This window comes from Peromyscus eremicus, chromosome 14 (genome assembly GCF_949786415.1).
Source record: "Peromyscus eremicus chromosome 14, PerEre_H2_v1, whole genome shotgun sequence".
NCBI classification, from domain to species: Eukaryota; Metazoa; Chordata; class Mammalia; order Rodentia; family Cricetidae; genus Peromyscus; species Peromyscus eremicus.
This window is the reverse complement of record NC_081430.1, coordinates 9,316,394-9,335,227: the sequence shown is the minus strand read 5'-3', so window position 1 is coordinate 9,335,227 and position 18,834 is coordinate 9,316,394. Positions and strand designations below refer to the sequence as shown.

The window sequence follows — 18,834 nt, the reverse complement described above, 5'->3', positions numbered from 1 at the left end:
AGAGAAGTCAACTCAGTTTTTAGAATTGTTCCTTTAATTGATAAGAGACATTTTGTTTATCGTTCTTATTAAACAAGCAGTTACCATTTGCAGATGTGAAAATCATAAGGAATCAACTCATTACTGATACTAAAAAATTCTTTTTGAAAACATAATATGGTATGAGCAGCAGATGTAACTGTGCTACTGCTATTATTATCACAGCTTAGTTATTTTTCCTATCATAGTGTGTTTGACCAGGATAGGAGGGATCTTGAAATCTTATAAAGGCTCAGTGTGTAACCCAGAAAATTTACTAGAACAGGTGAATTTTTAACCCAGACATTTTTTTCAAAAGTATTTATGCAAAATAAGGGGAGATAATCTGAATGGTAAATGACAAAATGAGTTATACTAATCCTAGATACCTCAATAGAACTTCTTGTTCATGAACAAATCAGTTAGGAGTTTGCTCCCTGGGGTCTTTATCTGTGTGGGAAGCTGAACAAAGTTGAATAAACAGCCTTCACCAGCACTGCCCCATAACCACATTATAATCCCAGAAACCCATGAAGTGTTTATCTGTCAAAAAGGACATGACACGTGATTGAGGAGGCTGAGAGGGCCAGATCAACCTGGATTTTCTAGGTGAACCCTAAAGACAATCACAAGTGTCCTTGAAGGAAGTCAGGAGATGTGACAGCAGAGAGGAAGGGAAATGACCCGGGAGGCAACATTAAAACATTATAACTAGTAGTCAAGAAATGTTGACGGCCCAGAAACTGGAAAAAAAAAAAATGCCCCTTTAGAGCCTCTAAAAGGAAGTGGCTTTGCCAACATCTTGGTTTTAGCCCTTTAAGGCTGACTTTGAAATTTTGACCTCTGTGGAACCTGCATGGGACTGGACTAGACCCTCTGTATATGGTAGATAGTTGTGTAGCTGGGTCTGTTTGAGGGGCCCCTGGCAGTGTGGTCAAGATCTATCCCTGGTGCATGAGCTGGCTTTCTGGACTCCTTGCTCACCCTTGATGCAGGGGAGAGAAGCTTGGTCCTGCCTCAACTGAATGTACCAGGCTTTGCTGTCCCCTCATGGGAGGGGATGGGAGGGGGTGAGAAGTGGGCGGAGAGGGTTGGTATGTAAAATGAATTTAAAAATTTTTTTAAATAGAAAAATAAAAGAGAAAAGAAAAAAAAAGAAATTTTAACCTCCAGAACTGTAAGAAGATAAATTTGTATTGATACTAAAGTAAGTCACTTGTTAAAACATCTTCAGGATGCAAGGTTTCTGTGATTTGAAGAAATACTACACAATCTCAGGTTTGCTGAGATTGTTTCATTTTGAAACAACACTAATAAAATATTTTCTCACTGATTATTTGGAAGGTAATATTTTTCATTTTAAGAAATTGTTGGATATGTGCACATCTTCAATGAGAGACATCAAACATTAGTGGATATATCTTTTCATTTCTTTTACCAAGTTGAAGACAAATATTACTTTACTAATTTGTATGTTTGATAGCCAATGCTGTTGAAATTGCAAAATGCAAGAATCTTGCAGAAATCAGCTGCTATATTTATTAATTTACTTGAAAGAAAAAGAAACAGAAAAACTCAAAGTATGAATTTTTTCATTTTGCTAAAGTTACGATGCTCTATTTTGAATTTTTCCATATTAGGAATACACTTAATGTTTGCTGATGACTTATTTAGTTCATTAAGTCACTACCTATGACAACAAAACTTGTAGTTGTCCTTAAATATGAGAATTAATACCTTTATTCTTGTGATCCTTTAAAACAGCTTAGGGTCCAGTTCTTCCTCCCTGACTGACTGGAACAAGAATATTAAAAAGGAAAAAAAACCAAAAAAAAAAGAACAATAGAAAAAGAAAAGACTCCTCAATACAATTTACATTTAAAGATGTACTTAGAATTTCCTTCTGTTTTACCAAATAGCCCAATCATACATCTCAGTTGTCTGTCCAGGAAATATTTCACTGGTTATTTAGAAAGTCAGTTTTATTCTAAGTGCCGTAAAGAGCTACATGATCATGGTGGGTGTCCTGATTTTTAAGGCATATTTATGAGCCTGGGAAAGGCCAAGTGACACACACACAGCACAGTCAATGAAATCATTTGTAGACATACATCGGCATCAAAACGTTTCTGGAGGATGCAGCTAGTACTGGTTTGGGCGTGCGGAGAGTGAAGGAACTGTGGATTTAGAGAAACAACTGTGATCTGTTGAGCATGGGAAAATGTGTACTGAGGGCTTATCTTCACAAGGTTTTTCTTGTGCTCAGAAATGCTTTCCCTATGTTTATTTGGGCTTTGTGTTTAAGGATTTTCTAAAAAATAAATATTTTTGTACAGATTCTTTACAAAGTTGTTCTCCAGAATAGTAACAGATTGAACACAATTCATTTCCTTTGCTTGGATCTTGAAAGCTGCTACTCAGGGTTATTAAGACACCATTTCCTTATGGTTTTCAGAATGAAAGGAACAACGTGGCATACTTTCAATGCTGTTGTTTTTAAATGTAAAACAAAACAAAACAAAAACAAAGGCAAAACTTTGAAACTTTAGATCTTTGAATCTTCTTTCACACAATCTGATCACATTTACAGATGTGTCCAGAAGGAGAAGATGGACAACATCAGTACCAGCTCTATGTCACACCATAACTTCCTCGTATTCTTTAACAGCTTATAAACAATGTTCCATTTCATTAAAAGTTACAAAAGTTTCCACAGTTTCCCTTAGCAAGCTGAAGCTCACTCTTCATTTGTCAATGTGCATAAAAGCTGCTTATAGCATAGCATGGTGTAAGCTATTTCTTAAGCAATAAATGGTTTGAGTCATCTATTTTGTCCTGAAATGCTATCTGTAGTTAACTGCATTGCTTATAAATGGTCATAGTAAATTCAGCATGAAAGAGAATATTACAGAAAAGACAGCAGCAGAAGCATTAGCATTATCTAATATTTATATATGTTATCAACAGAACACAGCAGTGAAACATTTAAATGCATATCAATGGGTACCATGTCTAAAAATTACTATAGTACCTATTTAGTGTAGTGGATATTTTTCTTAAAGAGTGCTTGCTGTAACTAGAACAGCATAATATGTGATTTAGTACAGTTAATTCTTATTGATTAAATAATGTATTTATGTACTGAAGATAGTGAAAGGAGACAGGTAATTTTTTTTTCTTTTTTTGCTTCATTGTGATCCCAGATTTAACACTTAAGTGAAGATTACAAAGGATCATGACATGTCATTATTTAACTGAAATGGGCATCAACATATTTAAAAGACAGTATTTGTACTGAAACAGCAAGATGGCACCAGATACATGTAATGCTACTGGCCTGTGACTCAAGTGGAGCCAGAGTCCAAAATTGTGCCCCTCATTTACAGTCAAGGCAATTACTCAGATTCAGAGAGAACTGCCCACATTTATGCTTATCCTTTACAAGTCGTCTGTAAAGCAAAATGGAACAGAAAGAACAACAAATGCAATTGCTAAATACCTTTTTTTTTTTTACAAGAGGTGCAAAAACAGTCATTTCTAACATTAAACTGCCATTTACAGTAGATTTTTGTACACCTGCAAAGACTTCAGTAATGATGGGGAAATGCCCAAGGCAAATAGTCTCCAAGTAGATATTTACACAATGTGAAATCAAATGTACCGTAGATACCGAGAAAATTATCTTATGTTATTATGAAATCGACCAAACATGATATAGCTTCATCATACAGAAAACCCGTAGGACCCCATCCCAAGCCTAAGTAAAAAGGAATTCCTCAGTTCCCTCTGCCCATTCACCCACCATCTTCCTCTTACAAAGAATCAATGTCTAGATTACTCCCACCCACCCTCAAATAAAGTGCGCAGTCCATGGCAGACCATAGAATAATGCAACAGGAAAAGCCCCCGTTTGTATTATTATTTAAAAAATCAAATACAAACAACACAAATAAAACAAAGATTGAAGAGAATTTGTTGATTCTCTATCTTGAAAAAAAGATGCGAAGCACGGGGTGCCCTGCTTGACTGTCACTCATTTTAGTACACGTAGCCTTCGTTGTAGGGGTGGGGGTTGCAGCAACCCCCTTCTGGCATGTAGGCCATGCTCTCATCAAAGTGAGACAGAGGCACCGTGTCCTCCTCGTTGATGTGACGTTCCATGTCTGTCTTCAGCAGTGGGCGCTGGTTATCCGGAAAGGCCATGGAGAAAAGGGCTTCCGGGTCACACACAAATTTGTAGACATATCTCTCTCCAGCCACCTGGGAATATCATGGAAAAGCCCAGTGTCACCGTCCCCATACGGGTAGGGGAGAGAGAAACAAACACGGATTAATACCCCAGCGGGGATGGAGGGCAAAAGAGAACGTTTGATTAAATAACAGATACATCTTCATGAGGGAAAGTCTTTACTTTGTGAAATGAGCCACGGTTCAATCAAGGGAAACACAAAATGTTGAACTAGAGTAATAATTAATTTATTTCACAAATAGCTAGGAAACTCAGCAGTTTTCTTTTTCCTTTTAATATAAAGGTGTACTTACACTCATTTGGGGAAGAAAAATCAACGATGTAATGCAAGCAATTCACATTGAAAATTTTGTTTTAAAGGTAACTAACATCTATGCTTTGAAAATGTCTTTAAGGTTTACCTCCCCCTATTACATTTCTACAACTTGTAAGTTTTAAAAGGAAAATATGCTTTATTCCTAATAAGACTACACTAGTGATCACTAATTCCCAAGATGCACTGCTCCCTTCCCCTTTATCTTTCCCCTGGCACTGTGTATTCTCATCTAAGAAAACCCCAAAGATACATAGCCTTATTTAAATGAAGGATGGAGCAAGAGGACATTATCCTGAGCACATCACTTTTTAAAATGAAGGCAAGATACATTAGATGAAGCTTAAGGATGTGTGTAAAGTGTCAAATTGAAGTAAGAGGCGTAAAAAAAAAGTGAAAGGAATCTAAAATACACACTGGGAAGGGAGGAAATGAGAAAAGGAAATGTGACAACTGCTGAAATAAAGGAGATGTAGCACAATTTGTAGGGAAAGACATGCCCCAAACTTAAGTTTTGAAGAGTAATGCTTCTGTAGAAAATGATAAACAATTGAAGGAGACAAATGTACCCGCCATTAATAGACAGTACTGAGGAACTCAAGACTCTGGGGTGCAATGGGGAACAAAGGCAGTTCCTTGTGTTAACTTTGGTGTCTGTGTGTGTGTGTGTGTGTGTGTGTCACAGTTTCAGAAAGCTGAAGAGGATTGAATGTCTCATGTTTCTGTGTCAAAAGGTCTTGCTAGTTGATTTGTGACATGGGGAAACAGTGTGCTCACAGTTTATAAACTCTCTGTACATGTTTGGGAGAGAGGGAATGACTGCCAAGGATCTCTGCTGCTCTGGACTCAGATTTAGAATATTTGTTGCCCTGAATTGAAGTAAAAGGAACTACATTAGAGTCCAAATAATCTGGATATGCAGAGGTTTAAAAGAACCAACACTGAGCAATGTTTAGGAATCTGGACATGTTTCTTAAACTGCCCTTCAGTTCCTTGTCTTGTGAAATGGAGACAGGAAGGGCTCCGTGGAAAGCCAGCTGTGACACATAGAGGGAAGTCTCTAGCACAATGCAGAGCAAATAGAGGCATCTAGTATAATTCCCTTCCTTTGGTCCTCATTTTAAAAAAAAGTGAACTAATGAAACGACTGCAAAACTGAAAACCAGGCAGTATCAAACAAAAGCCGAGAGATAATCAATCTTAGTTTTGTTTCCTTTTTCTTCTTTATTTTTCAAGGTATTTTCAGGAAATGAAAGTAAAATAAATGCTTTATTCTGCATGCCTCTGAGTGTTTTATAGCCCACTGTGTTTAGTTTGGGGCCGCAAACAACAATTGTTTGCCTTAGGTATTGGACATGTCATTTTGTCTGATGTGTTGAGGTTGTCTTTACTTGGAAGCGATGTAATAAATGAAAAACATTTCATCATGAGGAATTTAAACGCACAAGATGCAATTGTAAATTATAAAATCTCCTAGGGACTTCTCCTTCTGCTTCTTTCTAGTTTTCTCTGAATAAACAGTTTTAGTGCTACTCCTGTATTTATCCCACTGTTAGATATTGCTGAGTTTAGAATAGGAGCTGACAGACAGACAAAGTAAATGATGCCTTTCTTTGTTAGGGATACATTTCTCACAGTGTGAGAAATTCTGCATATTAGGTAAAACCTAAATGCAACAGTGTGATGAAAAAACACAAGCATTTTGTGGAGGTTTCCATCAGATGTACACAGGGAGGTGGGTGTGTTGTCAAAGCCTAGACACATATTTAAATTGCAATTCAACTTTTAAAATTTCAAGATTGCTCAGCAGATAAAGGCACTTGACTCCAAGCCCGGCAACCTGAGTTCAATCCCTGGGACCCACAGAGTGGAAAGCCAGACCTGATCAGTACCAAGTTGTCGTCTGACTTCATACACATACTGAATAAATATAATATTGTTTTCAAAATTTGAAGGAGAGGGGATGGGGGCATATTTGACCAAGATAAAGTGTATCTGTGTATGAATATTAAATAAAATAAATAAAATCCCAACTGTAAAAGATAAAGTAAAAAAACAAACATTATACATTTTTATGAGTATTGCTAAATTTTTAACTAGATGTGCAGATATTTTATCTACAAAGAGCAAGATTTTTTCCAATGCTTCTTATTTCTATTTCAGAATTATTGAAATTAATTACCATTTAAAATGTTTTACTTGTATTAACACATTTGGTTATTTGTATTTTATTCCCCAAGCTTCTAATTTAATTGTTCTTTACATACATCACAAATGCCTAATTAAAGCTTTAAGCCAATGATCAAATATCATCATACAAACTTGGAATGTAATTCCCCATTATATATCTTTTATGTAGTAAGAAGGGGAGGTAGTAAGATATAGAGGTCTTCTGAATAGACTATGCTACAATTTACTTAACCATTAGCAGGGTCCATACAGTAATAGATACAATGAAAAAGGCAGACCATTCTAGAAAGAACTCCCACAAGAGTCATGCGTGGTCTTAGAACAGAAGGGAAATGAGTATACATATACTAAGGTTAAAGGTACTTGCTAACATGGTAAGGGACCCTGGTTGGTCACCCAGCTACAGGCATGGTCCAAGCTCTACATGCTTACATGGTAAACAACCTGCCTTCCTTGTGCCAAACAGTGGCATCCAAAAGGTCTGCTCTGTGCTGTATTCACATCAAACTGCAGTGCCTAGATAAGCAGTAAACTACCCAAGGCTGAAGGAAATAATAACAAATATCCAAATGTTTTATCTTTATATATTCATTTATTCATGGCCTCCTTTATAAATGTTATATTTTAAGTACATTTTATCTTTATCCATGTTTTTGTATTTTACACAAAACAACTTTTAAATATTAAAAGAAGCTCATTTGAATTAAAATATATTGAACTCTGTTCTATAACCACATAAGATGAAACATTTATTTCAAGTAAGTGGTTTGGGATATTAAACTGTCAAGTGATGAAATCAGGCGAGATATGGAGCAAGAAAAAAAAGTGTTTTTTTTCTAATAAGTACAAGTGATGCCTGAATGTTTTAAGAATCAGAACAAGAAAAAGAAAAATACAAGCATTTCAAAAACGTGTGACTGGAGTGCAGTAAAATTACAGCTTCTAGAGACATAGAGATCAAGTATTGATACTGAAATAATTTCTGTTTACTATGTGCAGTAAAGTGGAAACTTTCAGAAAGCCTGTCACTTGGTAGATAACATTATACATTTATCTCCAGTGTCCATAACTTTTAAACAAACTTGTGATACTCCAAGCAGGAGCATCGAATAACATGGGTGAAAGCCTGGCTGAACCAAGGTAGTGATAATGTGATTTTAAGGTTTGACTTGGAGACCGGTGGTGGGCACATCACAGTGAGTTCGAATGTAATATCACCTCACCTTTTGCATGATCCCCTTCTCATAATAATAGCGAAGAGAACGGCTAAGTTTGTCATAGTTCATAGCCGGCCTGTTCTTCTGAATGCCCCAACGCCGGGCCACCTGCCGCCAAAACAGAGACACAGTGTCAGTGTTCAGTCTTCGTCAATCACATTGTTCAGTGTTAGTGGCACGCACACACACACACGCACACACACACAAGTTCATCAATGTTTGACTTCTAAACCCACAAAAACATGTCCAAATTCAAGGCATAAGTAAAGCAGCAACAGCCTTGGTGATCTGAGCTTCCTGTGTCATGGTTTAAACCAGGCTTGCAGTCCTCTTTCTTAAATGTCACAATAGAATCCTTTGTCACCATTGTTTTGGGTAGAAATTAAATGGAAATAAGGGAATGTGTTTACATCAGGAAAGAACAGGCTGCAATTGACCAAAACAAGGCAGAGTTTCCCTTCTGCAACACACCATCAGGCTTTTCCTTCCTGAACTTTCGGACAAAAATTCCAGCTTACGAACTGCTTGCTTAATGATCCCTTTGTAAAGGTGTTCTATTGCATTTGTGACAAATCAGAGGAGAAAAAAATTGCTCAGATTGTGCAAAAGAAAGAAGAACTGGCAATGTGTCAGCTGAGGGAACAGTGTGCTGATTAAGAAGCTGAACTACAAATAATTGTTGTTACCAAAAGTGGCCTCTGAAGAAAACTAGAGCCAACACCAAACTGGAAAATTAAGCTCACTTAGGAAACATTAATTGGATGCTAAAAATAAGATGGAAGTGGAAAAGTCACCATATATATGAGTTTTTTTTTTTTTAAGCAGAATGTCCAGTGTGGTTTAGTAAAGGTCTCAGAAGTATTTACTATGTGGCCATGGTGGGGCTCTGGGTCTGGCTCAGGCACAGCTCTTCAGCAGAGCTAGGGAAGCACTTCCTCCCATGGTGCCATTCCACCATCACACGGGGCTGATGGAAGCATAGAGAGAGAGGACCCTGCTTCTCTGACTCCAGTTGATGTCATGATCTCATTAATCCCCACTCTCTGGTAGACTGAGGAGAAACCATGCACTGCCTAACAAAGGCAGGAGAGCACTCTCTAACAAAACACAATCCTTTGTTTCCAAGAAATTCCTCGTTGTTGTATCCCATAAAATGAAAGAACACCTCAAACCATCTCTGTTCCTCTCCTCTTCATTAGCATCAACCTTTCTGTTGTTTCCTGCCCCCCCTTCAAAAACATTGATCCTTTCTGTTTTCCTGTCATTAATTTATATTCTTGGAATGAACATACAATGGTCTTTAATTACACGGGTTGGTATGCTATTTTGAGAGTAAAGTGACATGATGGAGCAGGGACAAGTCTATCCATTCGAGATAAAAGTCATAGTGGTGGGGTGGATACATCTTAACTTTCCACGAACTTTACAGTAAATATTCTAAGAACAGTGAATAGAGCAAGGAAAAGTGGCAATACAAAATAAATGCAAGCACCAGGGAGCTGAGTATGAACCTGGGGTGATGGCAGGAGAATGAAGGGTTCCAGACTACCCTGGGCTACGAACCCCTGAGATGTCGATGAGAAAGGAAAGGAGGGGAAAACTCAAAGGAAGAGGGTGAGGAAAGGAAGAAGGAAGGGAGAGAGGGAGGGGAGGAGGGAGGGAGGGAAGAAGGAGGGAAGGAAGGAAGGAAGGAAGGAAGGAAGGAAGGAAGGAAGGAAGGAAGGAAAGAAGGAAGGAAGGAAGGAAGGAAGGAAAGAAGGACAGGAGGAGTGAGTTTGGGTTTTGTCTTTTAAATAAAATCTTTCAAAAGTGTAACAGTGATGTCAGTGGCTCAGTAGAGACACAACCCACTATACAACATGCAAAGCTTGGGGAATGTGAAAAATGTTGCTAAGCAACAACTCCCGAAAACATTCATTTACAAATGAGGCTTTACTAGAGTTTTAGCAGAGTTCACTTCAAAGTTCAAATGCAACAAACTTGGAGGCACCGTGGAAGTCTCTGGAGAGAGTCATGTGATAGTTGCAAGTACTGTAAGAGAGAGTTGGAAGACTTTGGTTCCTGTAATGCCAACTAATTCTCAGCACTATGGATTATTAGCCCAGGCTTTCAAAAGCATGTACTTTGACTTATCCTGCATCATAACTGACACAAAGTAAAGGAAAAAAAGACAACAATGTGCCTATATGTTGTAGACAAATGGGTCTAAAATTAATAGGAAGCACAAAGCTTTGAGACCACCCAAAAACTTGATCAAGTACACTTGATCCCCATAAACACCACCAATGTCACACATGGCGTCACTTAAAACTAAGGTACAATTTTCAATATGAAGTCTCAACGGTGAGGCCAATACTTCCAATGACTTTCTCATGAAGTACTTTCAAATAAGAGTTTACCCTGTTAGGAAAGAGCATAAAGAGTATAGCAGCATGGCACTCACCCTTGTCAAGGACATTGAGTCAATGCAGTCGTTTAAGTACAACTCCATCCTTTTTATTATATTAGCAAATGTATCTTTTTGGTGTTGGTGTTCGAACGCAGGGCCCTGTGTGTGCCAGCCAAGCACTGTATCAGTAACCTACATCATGGGACAGTGAACCCAGAATTGGGGTCTGGCAATCTAACTTCCTGGTATTCATCAAGAATGTAGCATGGAATTTGGTAGGTGTCTTTCTACGTTACGGAATATTTCTAGAAACAATTCCCTAGGACACTGATTAATTTGGAAATAATATACCATTATCTCAAATATCTGAGTTTGCTAATGTCATCCAAGCTCACTGAGCAGATAAGCAGGACATATTCGGAAGTTCACTCATTATCGTTTTAAACTAAGAAATGAAACACGAGAAAATAAAACCTGTGAGAAGTACAATATGGTGGCTTCCAAGACATCATTCATGGATTGTAGGAGTCAACACTGAAAGATCTGTTATGTAGCAGAGGATAAGAGAGGGACTGTGGTCCACTCAGAAGAAAATAATTCACAGATCCTTTCCAAAGAAAAAATTGGAAAAGACAACACAGTCATTGTCTGGTGGTAAGTGTGAGTTAGGCAGCAATCAGAAAGGGGATACTTCATTCTTCAATTTCTTCTCTTTTTTTTTTCTTGGTGTGTGTGGGGGGGTCAGACACTGATGATAGTGTCTTCCTCAATCACTGTTGACCTCACCTTTTGAGACAGGGTTCTCTCACTAAACCTGGATCATGCTGATTCAGTCTGCCTCTAGAGCATTGGGATTAAAGGTATATCCTGTCACACCTGGCTTTTAGCCTTGCTGCTGAGAACAGAAATCAAATCTTCATGCTTGTGCAGACACACATTATTTACTGAGCTGTCTTCCCACGCCCCTAGGAAAGGATGTTGAACAAGAGTTTCGGAGACATGTAGTACCTATTGCACAATTCCCACTGAGCTAGTTACCATTTGGAAACAGTCAACTGACTGAATTACTGGGTCTTGCTTTTGACTTTATGCACCTGTGACGGCAGAGTTGTTGAAATGTCAGCTGCATGAAACAGACCTGATTGCATATCTTTCTCAAATTTAAATGATCACAAAAACTCAGAATGATGACACTAACTGGCCAGCTAGTCAGATCTTCCATTCTTCTATCCAGACTCAAACATCTAAATGCCATGGGTGGTTATATGAAGAACTTAATCCCTCATAGAATGTGGGCTCTTCTGAGCTCAAATGTTACTTACATCATTCAGTAATGCCTCCTGTCCTAACAAATATGACAAAAGTAAAATGTTCTGTTTCTGCTCAGTTTATTTTAGTCACAGGTGGTGGGAAATGGCTGTTTAACTGACGTAAATCCCTGTTGAACTTCCCTAGTCCAAGTCTTGCTTTGATTATTAAAATCTTCCATGAGGGGGAGGACACATTCCCATTATGGTAAAGGCCTCTGAGATTATATTGCTAGGCATCTTTAGTCTTGGTGGCCTGCACCATATTCTTGTGGTTCTTTACTTACATCAATTAATTGCATCTACAGAAAACCAAAGTTTCTTTACAGCCAAATGGAGCTTTAAATACACTACAAAATTGAAACACCCAAACATTTAGCAGTGGTATTTCCCACTCTTAAGTCCTCTGTGTGTGTGTAGTGTGAAGTCAGGACTACCACAAAACCAGCCCTCTGACCAGAAGCAAACCACTGCAAACCACTGCAAACTTGGAGAGACTACTGCCTTCAACGGCAAAAACCACGAAATCAATAATTTTACATTGTTTTGTACTACTTTCAAATTTAAAATATGTCTATACAGTTTTCAAACTTTTTATATATCTTTCTGGCATATTAACCAAGTCTCTTTATACTCTAGGAAATTTTGGCTTCCTATCCAGAATCTACTGGACTCACCTCTTCAGGCTCAATCAGTTTAAACTCCATGCCTCGTCCAGTCCAGGCAATGAAATGAGAGTTGGAAGGGTCGTCCAGAAGAGCTACCAAAAACTGCCAAAGCTGAAGGGATCCTCGCCTCTGGTACGTGGGTCCTTCCCGGTACATTCCTGGCTCTTGCTTAATGTCCCCTAAATTTAAAAAATCAACTATTATCAGCAACATTATGTCATTCATATAAAATTTACACCAAACCAACCATGGAAATAGTTGAACACAATCACTTCATGGATTTTGTAACAATGCCATTAAGTACAGATTTAAAATAATCAAATGACTAAATGTAAGCCAACAATCTACAGAAACTTAGAAACTTGCAGACAGGATAACAACATGTATTCTCATTAATATAAATGCACCAGTAAGGAGTTAAGTTCATAAGTACAATTTACTTATAAAAACCTAGCATAATTGTTGGTCTTTCATTCATATCTTTACAAACCATCAAACCTAATCACACTCATTTGCTTCGTTACTCCCGTTTGTCTATCTCAGAAGGCGTAATCAGCTTTAAGTTCTGGGCATTTTACTTGTATAAATTAATTTCTACAAACTGTAATTTGCAAATATCCATTGACCCACACATGACAAACTACTGAAAATCTCAGAGTACATAATTCAAAGTAAATTTGGCAATATCATCCTCAGCTCCAAAAAACGTACACACATTGCCAGGCGGCGCCACTGCCGCCGCCGCATGCTTTTAATCCCAGCACTCAGGAGGTAGAGCCAGGTGTATCTCTGTGAGTTCAAGGCCAGCTTGCTCTACAGAGCAAGATCCAGGACAGGCACCAAAAACTATATAGAGAAACCCTGTCTCAAAAAAAAAAAAAAAAAAAAAAAAAGGCCCAGAGACCTCGGGTAGAAGGAAACACTACTGAAAAAAGGGGTATAATCATAAATTGGTGTCTAGCCCAATCAACATCATAAAGGCTTCCTCCAGTAGTAGGAACAGACACAGAGACCCCGGACTTATTGGGGCTCACAGAGACTGAAGAGGCAACCATGGGGCCTATTTGGGCCTGCACTAGGTCCTCTACGTAAATGGATGTTTAGCTTTTGTTGGACTCCTAACAGTGGAAGTGGGAGTGTCTCTGACTCTTTTGCCTGTCCTTAGGACCCTTTTCCTCCTACTAGGTTGCCTCCATCCTTGATACAAGGGTGTGTACCTTGTCTTACTGCATCTTGTAATACCATGTTTGGTTGATAACCCTGAGAGGTCCACCCTTTTCAGAAAGGAAGGGAAATGGAGGAACAGTGGAACTGGGTGGGGAGGACTAGGAGGAGGGGAAAGAGGAGAGGCTGCAGTCAGAATGTATTGTGTGAGCGAAGAATTAATAATACAAAAAAGGATGTATATACCAGAACACTCTGTAAAATAAATTTTTTAAGAAAAAAAATGTGAGCTCTATTTACCTGGTATAGAAAAGCATAAGAATCTAATATGAATAAAGATGTTAATGCTTTTGCTGTACAACTGTCTTGGTTTTTCAAAGCAAAAAACCAAACCAGAACATTTTGTGCTGTGACCACGAATCATTTCCTTCTAACTCCAGCCATGCATCTCAAAACTAAGTGGACCTGCCTGCAATTGGTACTGTGTGGCTAATGCCGGCAGATAGATCAGATCTCTTCTTTGCTGAAGAAAGAATTCAGACATTTTATGGTCAAGGAGCTCTATTCACACTAAGTGTGACAACAAAATAAACTAAATCACAAGCTTTCTAGTAACTTCCAGTAGTCAGTAAGTAGGAATATACCTCATCACATGATCAGAAAAGAAAAGCAGTATTTGAACAGCGACACAAACACACACAATCGTCCAGTCAATAGCCACTAAAAAAATCATGAAATCCTTTCATCTTAACCAGGCAATGTAGGAGTGAATCTTCATGTTGATTTCAAAGTTAGTTTTATTTATCTGAGATTTTCCCTTCTATTATTTACAACTTCTTTTCATGGAGGCAAGTGGACAATCATGCAGAGTGAAACCTTGTGAAATATAGTTTCTATGGTGTTGCTGTGCATAAATGTGACTTATTCAATTAGCTACATGCAAAAAAAAATCCCCTTTGCTCTTTTTTCTTGTTCTCTAATACTTAAAAATGTAAGACATATGCTATCTATCTATCTATACTTATATATGTATATATTTAAAATGAAATTGCAGCATTTAAAGTCAAACCAAGCAAACTAGGACAGCCAATTCCCTAAGCACCAGCATTCTATTTTGCCCATAGTTTTAAGATAATTACCCTCCTTATATACCCATACTGAGTTTGAGATTATTTAACACATGAAACTCACCATAACTGAAAAGAAGAAACAATGGACATTCCAAAAGCAAGTTTGAGGCTCCATGTCAACAGAAAAGGCGGAAGGAATTTTAAGATTATGATGGCATGCTAATAGGGGTAGTTACCACAACTCACATTTCTAAAATAGAAGAGTATGTAACTATTACAGAAGGAAGCCACAGTGGTGCTTCCCTTGCGGGTTCAAGTCCATGATCTTTAATAAATTTAGCCATCTTAAGGGAGGCTAAGGAAATGGATTTTCCTAAAACTCACCCTCCTTTCCAAAAACTACAAGAGCAGCAAGAAGCTTGGCGGTTAAGCCCTCAAGTAATTATGTGAGACTGAATAGCAATCTGAGCATGCACTCTGCTGTTTAAATAATGACAATTAAAAACTCTGAGAGCGCCCAAGTCATTACAGCCGAGATCCCCAAAGTTTTTGCAATCAGCTAATCAGAGGGCCCCTGCTCATTTCCTGTTTGACAATCAAAGCAGGAAATATGGAGACCACTCCGAAGAACCAGTAAGTGAATTAAACGTTCCCTTTTCCTCCAACCTTCCTTGTAAATGTCGGCTTTCGCCACCATGCTTGTCAAGAAAAGAAGACTCTATCTAGTTTGACGCTCTTTTCTAATATCTGGGACCCTTTCATTGCACTATTGAGAGATATTTAAAAGGTAATGCTTTCCTAACTTCCTTTTAAGCAATTACGACATAATGCTACATTAGTAATGTACATCTTCCTTGGTGGGAGTGTGGGGGCAAGCAATCAGGAAACTCAATGGGCAGTTATGTTGTTCTTGTGCTCCATAATGCATCTTTTCATGAACAATAAAAAGAAAGGAGGCTGCATTAGTCATCAGTGCATCCACAGTAGCATGCTTTCTGTTCTGCTTTGTTAATTACAGGATCAGCTTTCAGTAAATCTCAAATAACAAGCTGCATGCGCCCAGCAGGGCAATGGAAAGATGCCTTGCTCTGCACAAAGCGCAACAACAATGACGTTCTTCTGTCCCATCTCCAAAAAAAAGGGCTCTCATGGAACCAAAGAGAAGAGAGAAACAAAGGGAGCGGGGAGCAAAGGGAACGACGTTCAGTGTGCTCGCTAGTCCATGGTGCGTGATAAAGGACGTGCATAGAAACCTCTAAGTGCCAATGTTAACTGCTTTCAGAAGAGGAAAGTGTGAACTGTACTCATAAAAATCCAGTGGTGAAACCGAGAGAAACCCACCATCGAACTTCTCTGGAACAACACAGGTGTCATCATAGAACTGCCTGGGGCCCTTTTCAAACATGCAGCCTGTGGGGGGAAGAGCGGGACACGGTTATTAATGATAGAATATGAGCTTAAACGCCAAAGTTCTTTTTTATATTGGGGGGGGGGGTTAAGGGTAGAGTTTTGAGACAGGGTTTATCTGTGTAACAGTCCTGGCTGTCCTGGAACTCGCTTTGTAGACCAGGCTGGCCTCTAACTCCCTGAGATCCACCTGCCTCTGCCTCCCAAGTGCTGGGATTAAAGGTGTGTGCCACGACCACCTCACCCTCCTAAACTCTTTAATCACTAACACAAAAAGATACTTTGAAAATGATTCTGCCACTTTCCAGCTGTTTGATATTGGATACATTAGTTTGGCTCTTTGCCTCAGTTTCCCCATCTATCAAATGGGGATGAGAGTAATAGTGCTTTTATAAAGACTCATGACTTTTGTGCACTCCAAAATTTAGAGGGTGCCATAGCACAGTGATGTGTAACCATCAGAGATTTATAACTGCTGACCTAAGCCTAGACCTTACCAAAATATTGGCAGACCTAGGCTTTATAATGCATCATTTCGTTTTCTGGCTTCTTTGTTTCATTATTCAAGAGAGGGACAGCAAATTGAATTTCTGGGATTGTCCTTTATTTCTGGTATTGCCCCTGGCGCTCTGAAACTGATTTAGTTTACCCTTTACTTCCTTGTGGACATATCTTGGGAAGCTAAGCTTCTCACTTCAAAATCCTTTTTATTATACTTCGTGTGTGTGCTGTGCATACATCACAGCGTGGGCCTGAAGGACAACTTGTGGTAGTGAGCTCTCTCCTTCCGCCATGTGGGGTTGTGCATTGAACTCTGCTGCTAGGCTGGGTAGCAAGCGCATTCATTCACTTAGTCATGTGACTCACCAACCTCTTCTCTTCATTAATACCCAAGAGAGTAAGAAAGGGGGTTTTATCACTGTTTTTGTTTTGTGCTGTACAATACCTCAGCTCACAGAAAGAGTAAAACTGATATCTTTTAATAATCATTTTCTCTCTCTCACGTACTTGACTTCAGCTAATTGTCACCTTTAATTATAGGGAGAAATTCCCCACAATTTAAACATAGCTTTATTCATCAACTACAATGTTCTCTATGGTAGGTTTATAATATTAACAACATCAGCAAAAGTAATTTTACGCACTGGTGTAAAGCTTTTGCTCTCAAGTATTTTAAAATTTATTGTCATCTGCTGTCACTTAAATGTTGATTAATATCATTCATATAAAATCATGAATATTAATCCTAACTGAAAAGGTTGTGTCTAAGGCAATTTTACAGAACAAACATGTTGTTTAAGTCAGAGTTCCAGGAATCCCTCAGTGGAGATAATATCCAGATAAAATCATTTCTTGTCTATTACTTCGCAGATGTCAAAATCTATTAGAGCAGAGAGTTCCACTGTGGCTACCTGAAACAATAACTCCTTCTCTACACAGCTTATGTGAATCCATTCTTAACAATTACTTTTCCAAAAGGTACAAAATCCAGGACACTGAATGGCGAAATCAATTTACCATGTTTTACTACAAAACTGTGACTTCGGTTTATAAAGTTATAGCTGAATATTCTCCAGGATATATGTCGGCAGAGTGGAGGAAGGTATGTAGTCTGTAAGGAGCAATTTCTAGTTTAAAAGATTGCCAGGTGCTGGCAGGGAAGAACACAGTTACTTGTGTGGAAAAGACTCAGGTTAATAACCAAGTCCGAGCTACCAAGATATCAAAGACTGTCCTTTCATTTTCCAAAGACAGAGTGGGGTTTGCTATTGCTTTGGGGTTTTTATTGTTTTATTCCTGTTTGTTTGTTTGTTTGTTTGTTTGTTTGTTTGTTTTTGGCGTTACTAGGGACTGAAACCAAGGCCTTGGGTCTATTGTCCAAGCACTCTGCCACTGATCATCCCCAACCCCAAAGGATAATTTTAAAAATACGGTTTTAGGATCACAAATGCATTTTCCCAAAGCACACAATGAATGAGTAAATCAATCCAAATTTGGATTGGGTGTTTATTTTTAATGTTATTATAAGGAATTTTAAAACATGGAGAACTTAACTTCTGTTCTGCTTGGATGAGCCAGGAAGCCTTCTTGCCTCATATAAATGGAGTGGCAGCTAGGCACTTCTGAAAGAAGAAACAAAATTTGTCAAAGAGAGGTAGGTTAGAAGGGCAGGACAGGTGGAAGGTAGACAGAAATGAATAAAAACATCAAGAGTCCGGAAGAGTGAGCCTGTCAGCACACGGGGAACATTTTCAGGGGGGCCTCCAAGAACCTATAGCTTAAGGTATCACCGTGAAGCTTGACCCTCTTCAATAAGCAAGTGAACATACTTTTACCCACTCAACTTTACTGAAGCTCAGCAATACCACACTATGTCACACCAGTCTGTTTAAGGGCAAGTGGAATCAATTTATATACCCCACATTATTCTGTCTATGCACACTGCAAAACTCCAAGGCTCACATATGGATGACTTCACAAATACTAGACAGAAATGACTAAGAAAAGATAGGATAATTAAATCTCATGAGTTATCTTGAGATTTTTAAGGTTTTTTAATTGTTTTTATTAGATAACAGCCTATTTGGCTTTTCATTTTTATTAAGAATATAGATCATGTTCAAAGCTAATAAAGAAACAGTACACAGTAAACAGCTTCACGGTGCCTGTGCTAAGAAAAAGCCCCACCTACCGGGCTAAGGGGTCTGGAAGGAAAAACAAGCCTGGCTAACCATAAAGCTCGACTCGCAGTGCTAACTCAGAACTGAACACGTTCAGTGATTATGACATGGAAAAATAAATAAATATGGCTCAGGAGACATGATTTAAATTCAAGTCCTTA

The 18,834-nt window shown here is 38.5% G+C and overlaps 1 protein-coding gene across 5 annotated transcripts in view; it reads right to left on the bottom strand.

The window, feature by feature from the left end:
• Nucleotides 1-3,503: 3,503 nt before the first annotated feature.
• Etv1 (ETS variant transcription factor 1) overlaps nt 3,504-18,834 on the bottom strand; it is an 86,551-nt gene continuing 71,220 nt past the window's right edge. For all 5 annotated transcript variants that reach the window (XM_059279395.1, XM_059279398.1, XM_059279396.1 and 2 more), the window contains 5 exons: nt 18,049-18,115; nt 15,927-15,997; nt 12,361-12,530; nt 7,994-8,095; nt 3,504-4,278 (listed from right to left, as the gene is read on the bottom strand). In XM_059279395.1, the coding sequence (XP_059135378.1) occupies nt 4,057-4,278; nt 7,994-8,095; nt 12,361-12,530; nt 15,927-15,997; nt 18,049-18,115 (632 nt within the window). In that variant the 3' untranslated portion in view covers nt 3,504-4,056. The remainder of the gene's footprint in view (nt 4,279-7,993; nt 8,096-12,360; nt 12,531-15,926; nt 15,998-18,048; nt 18,116-18,834) is intronic.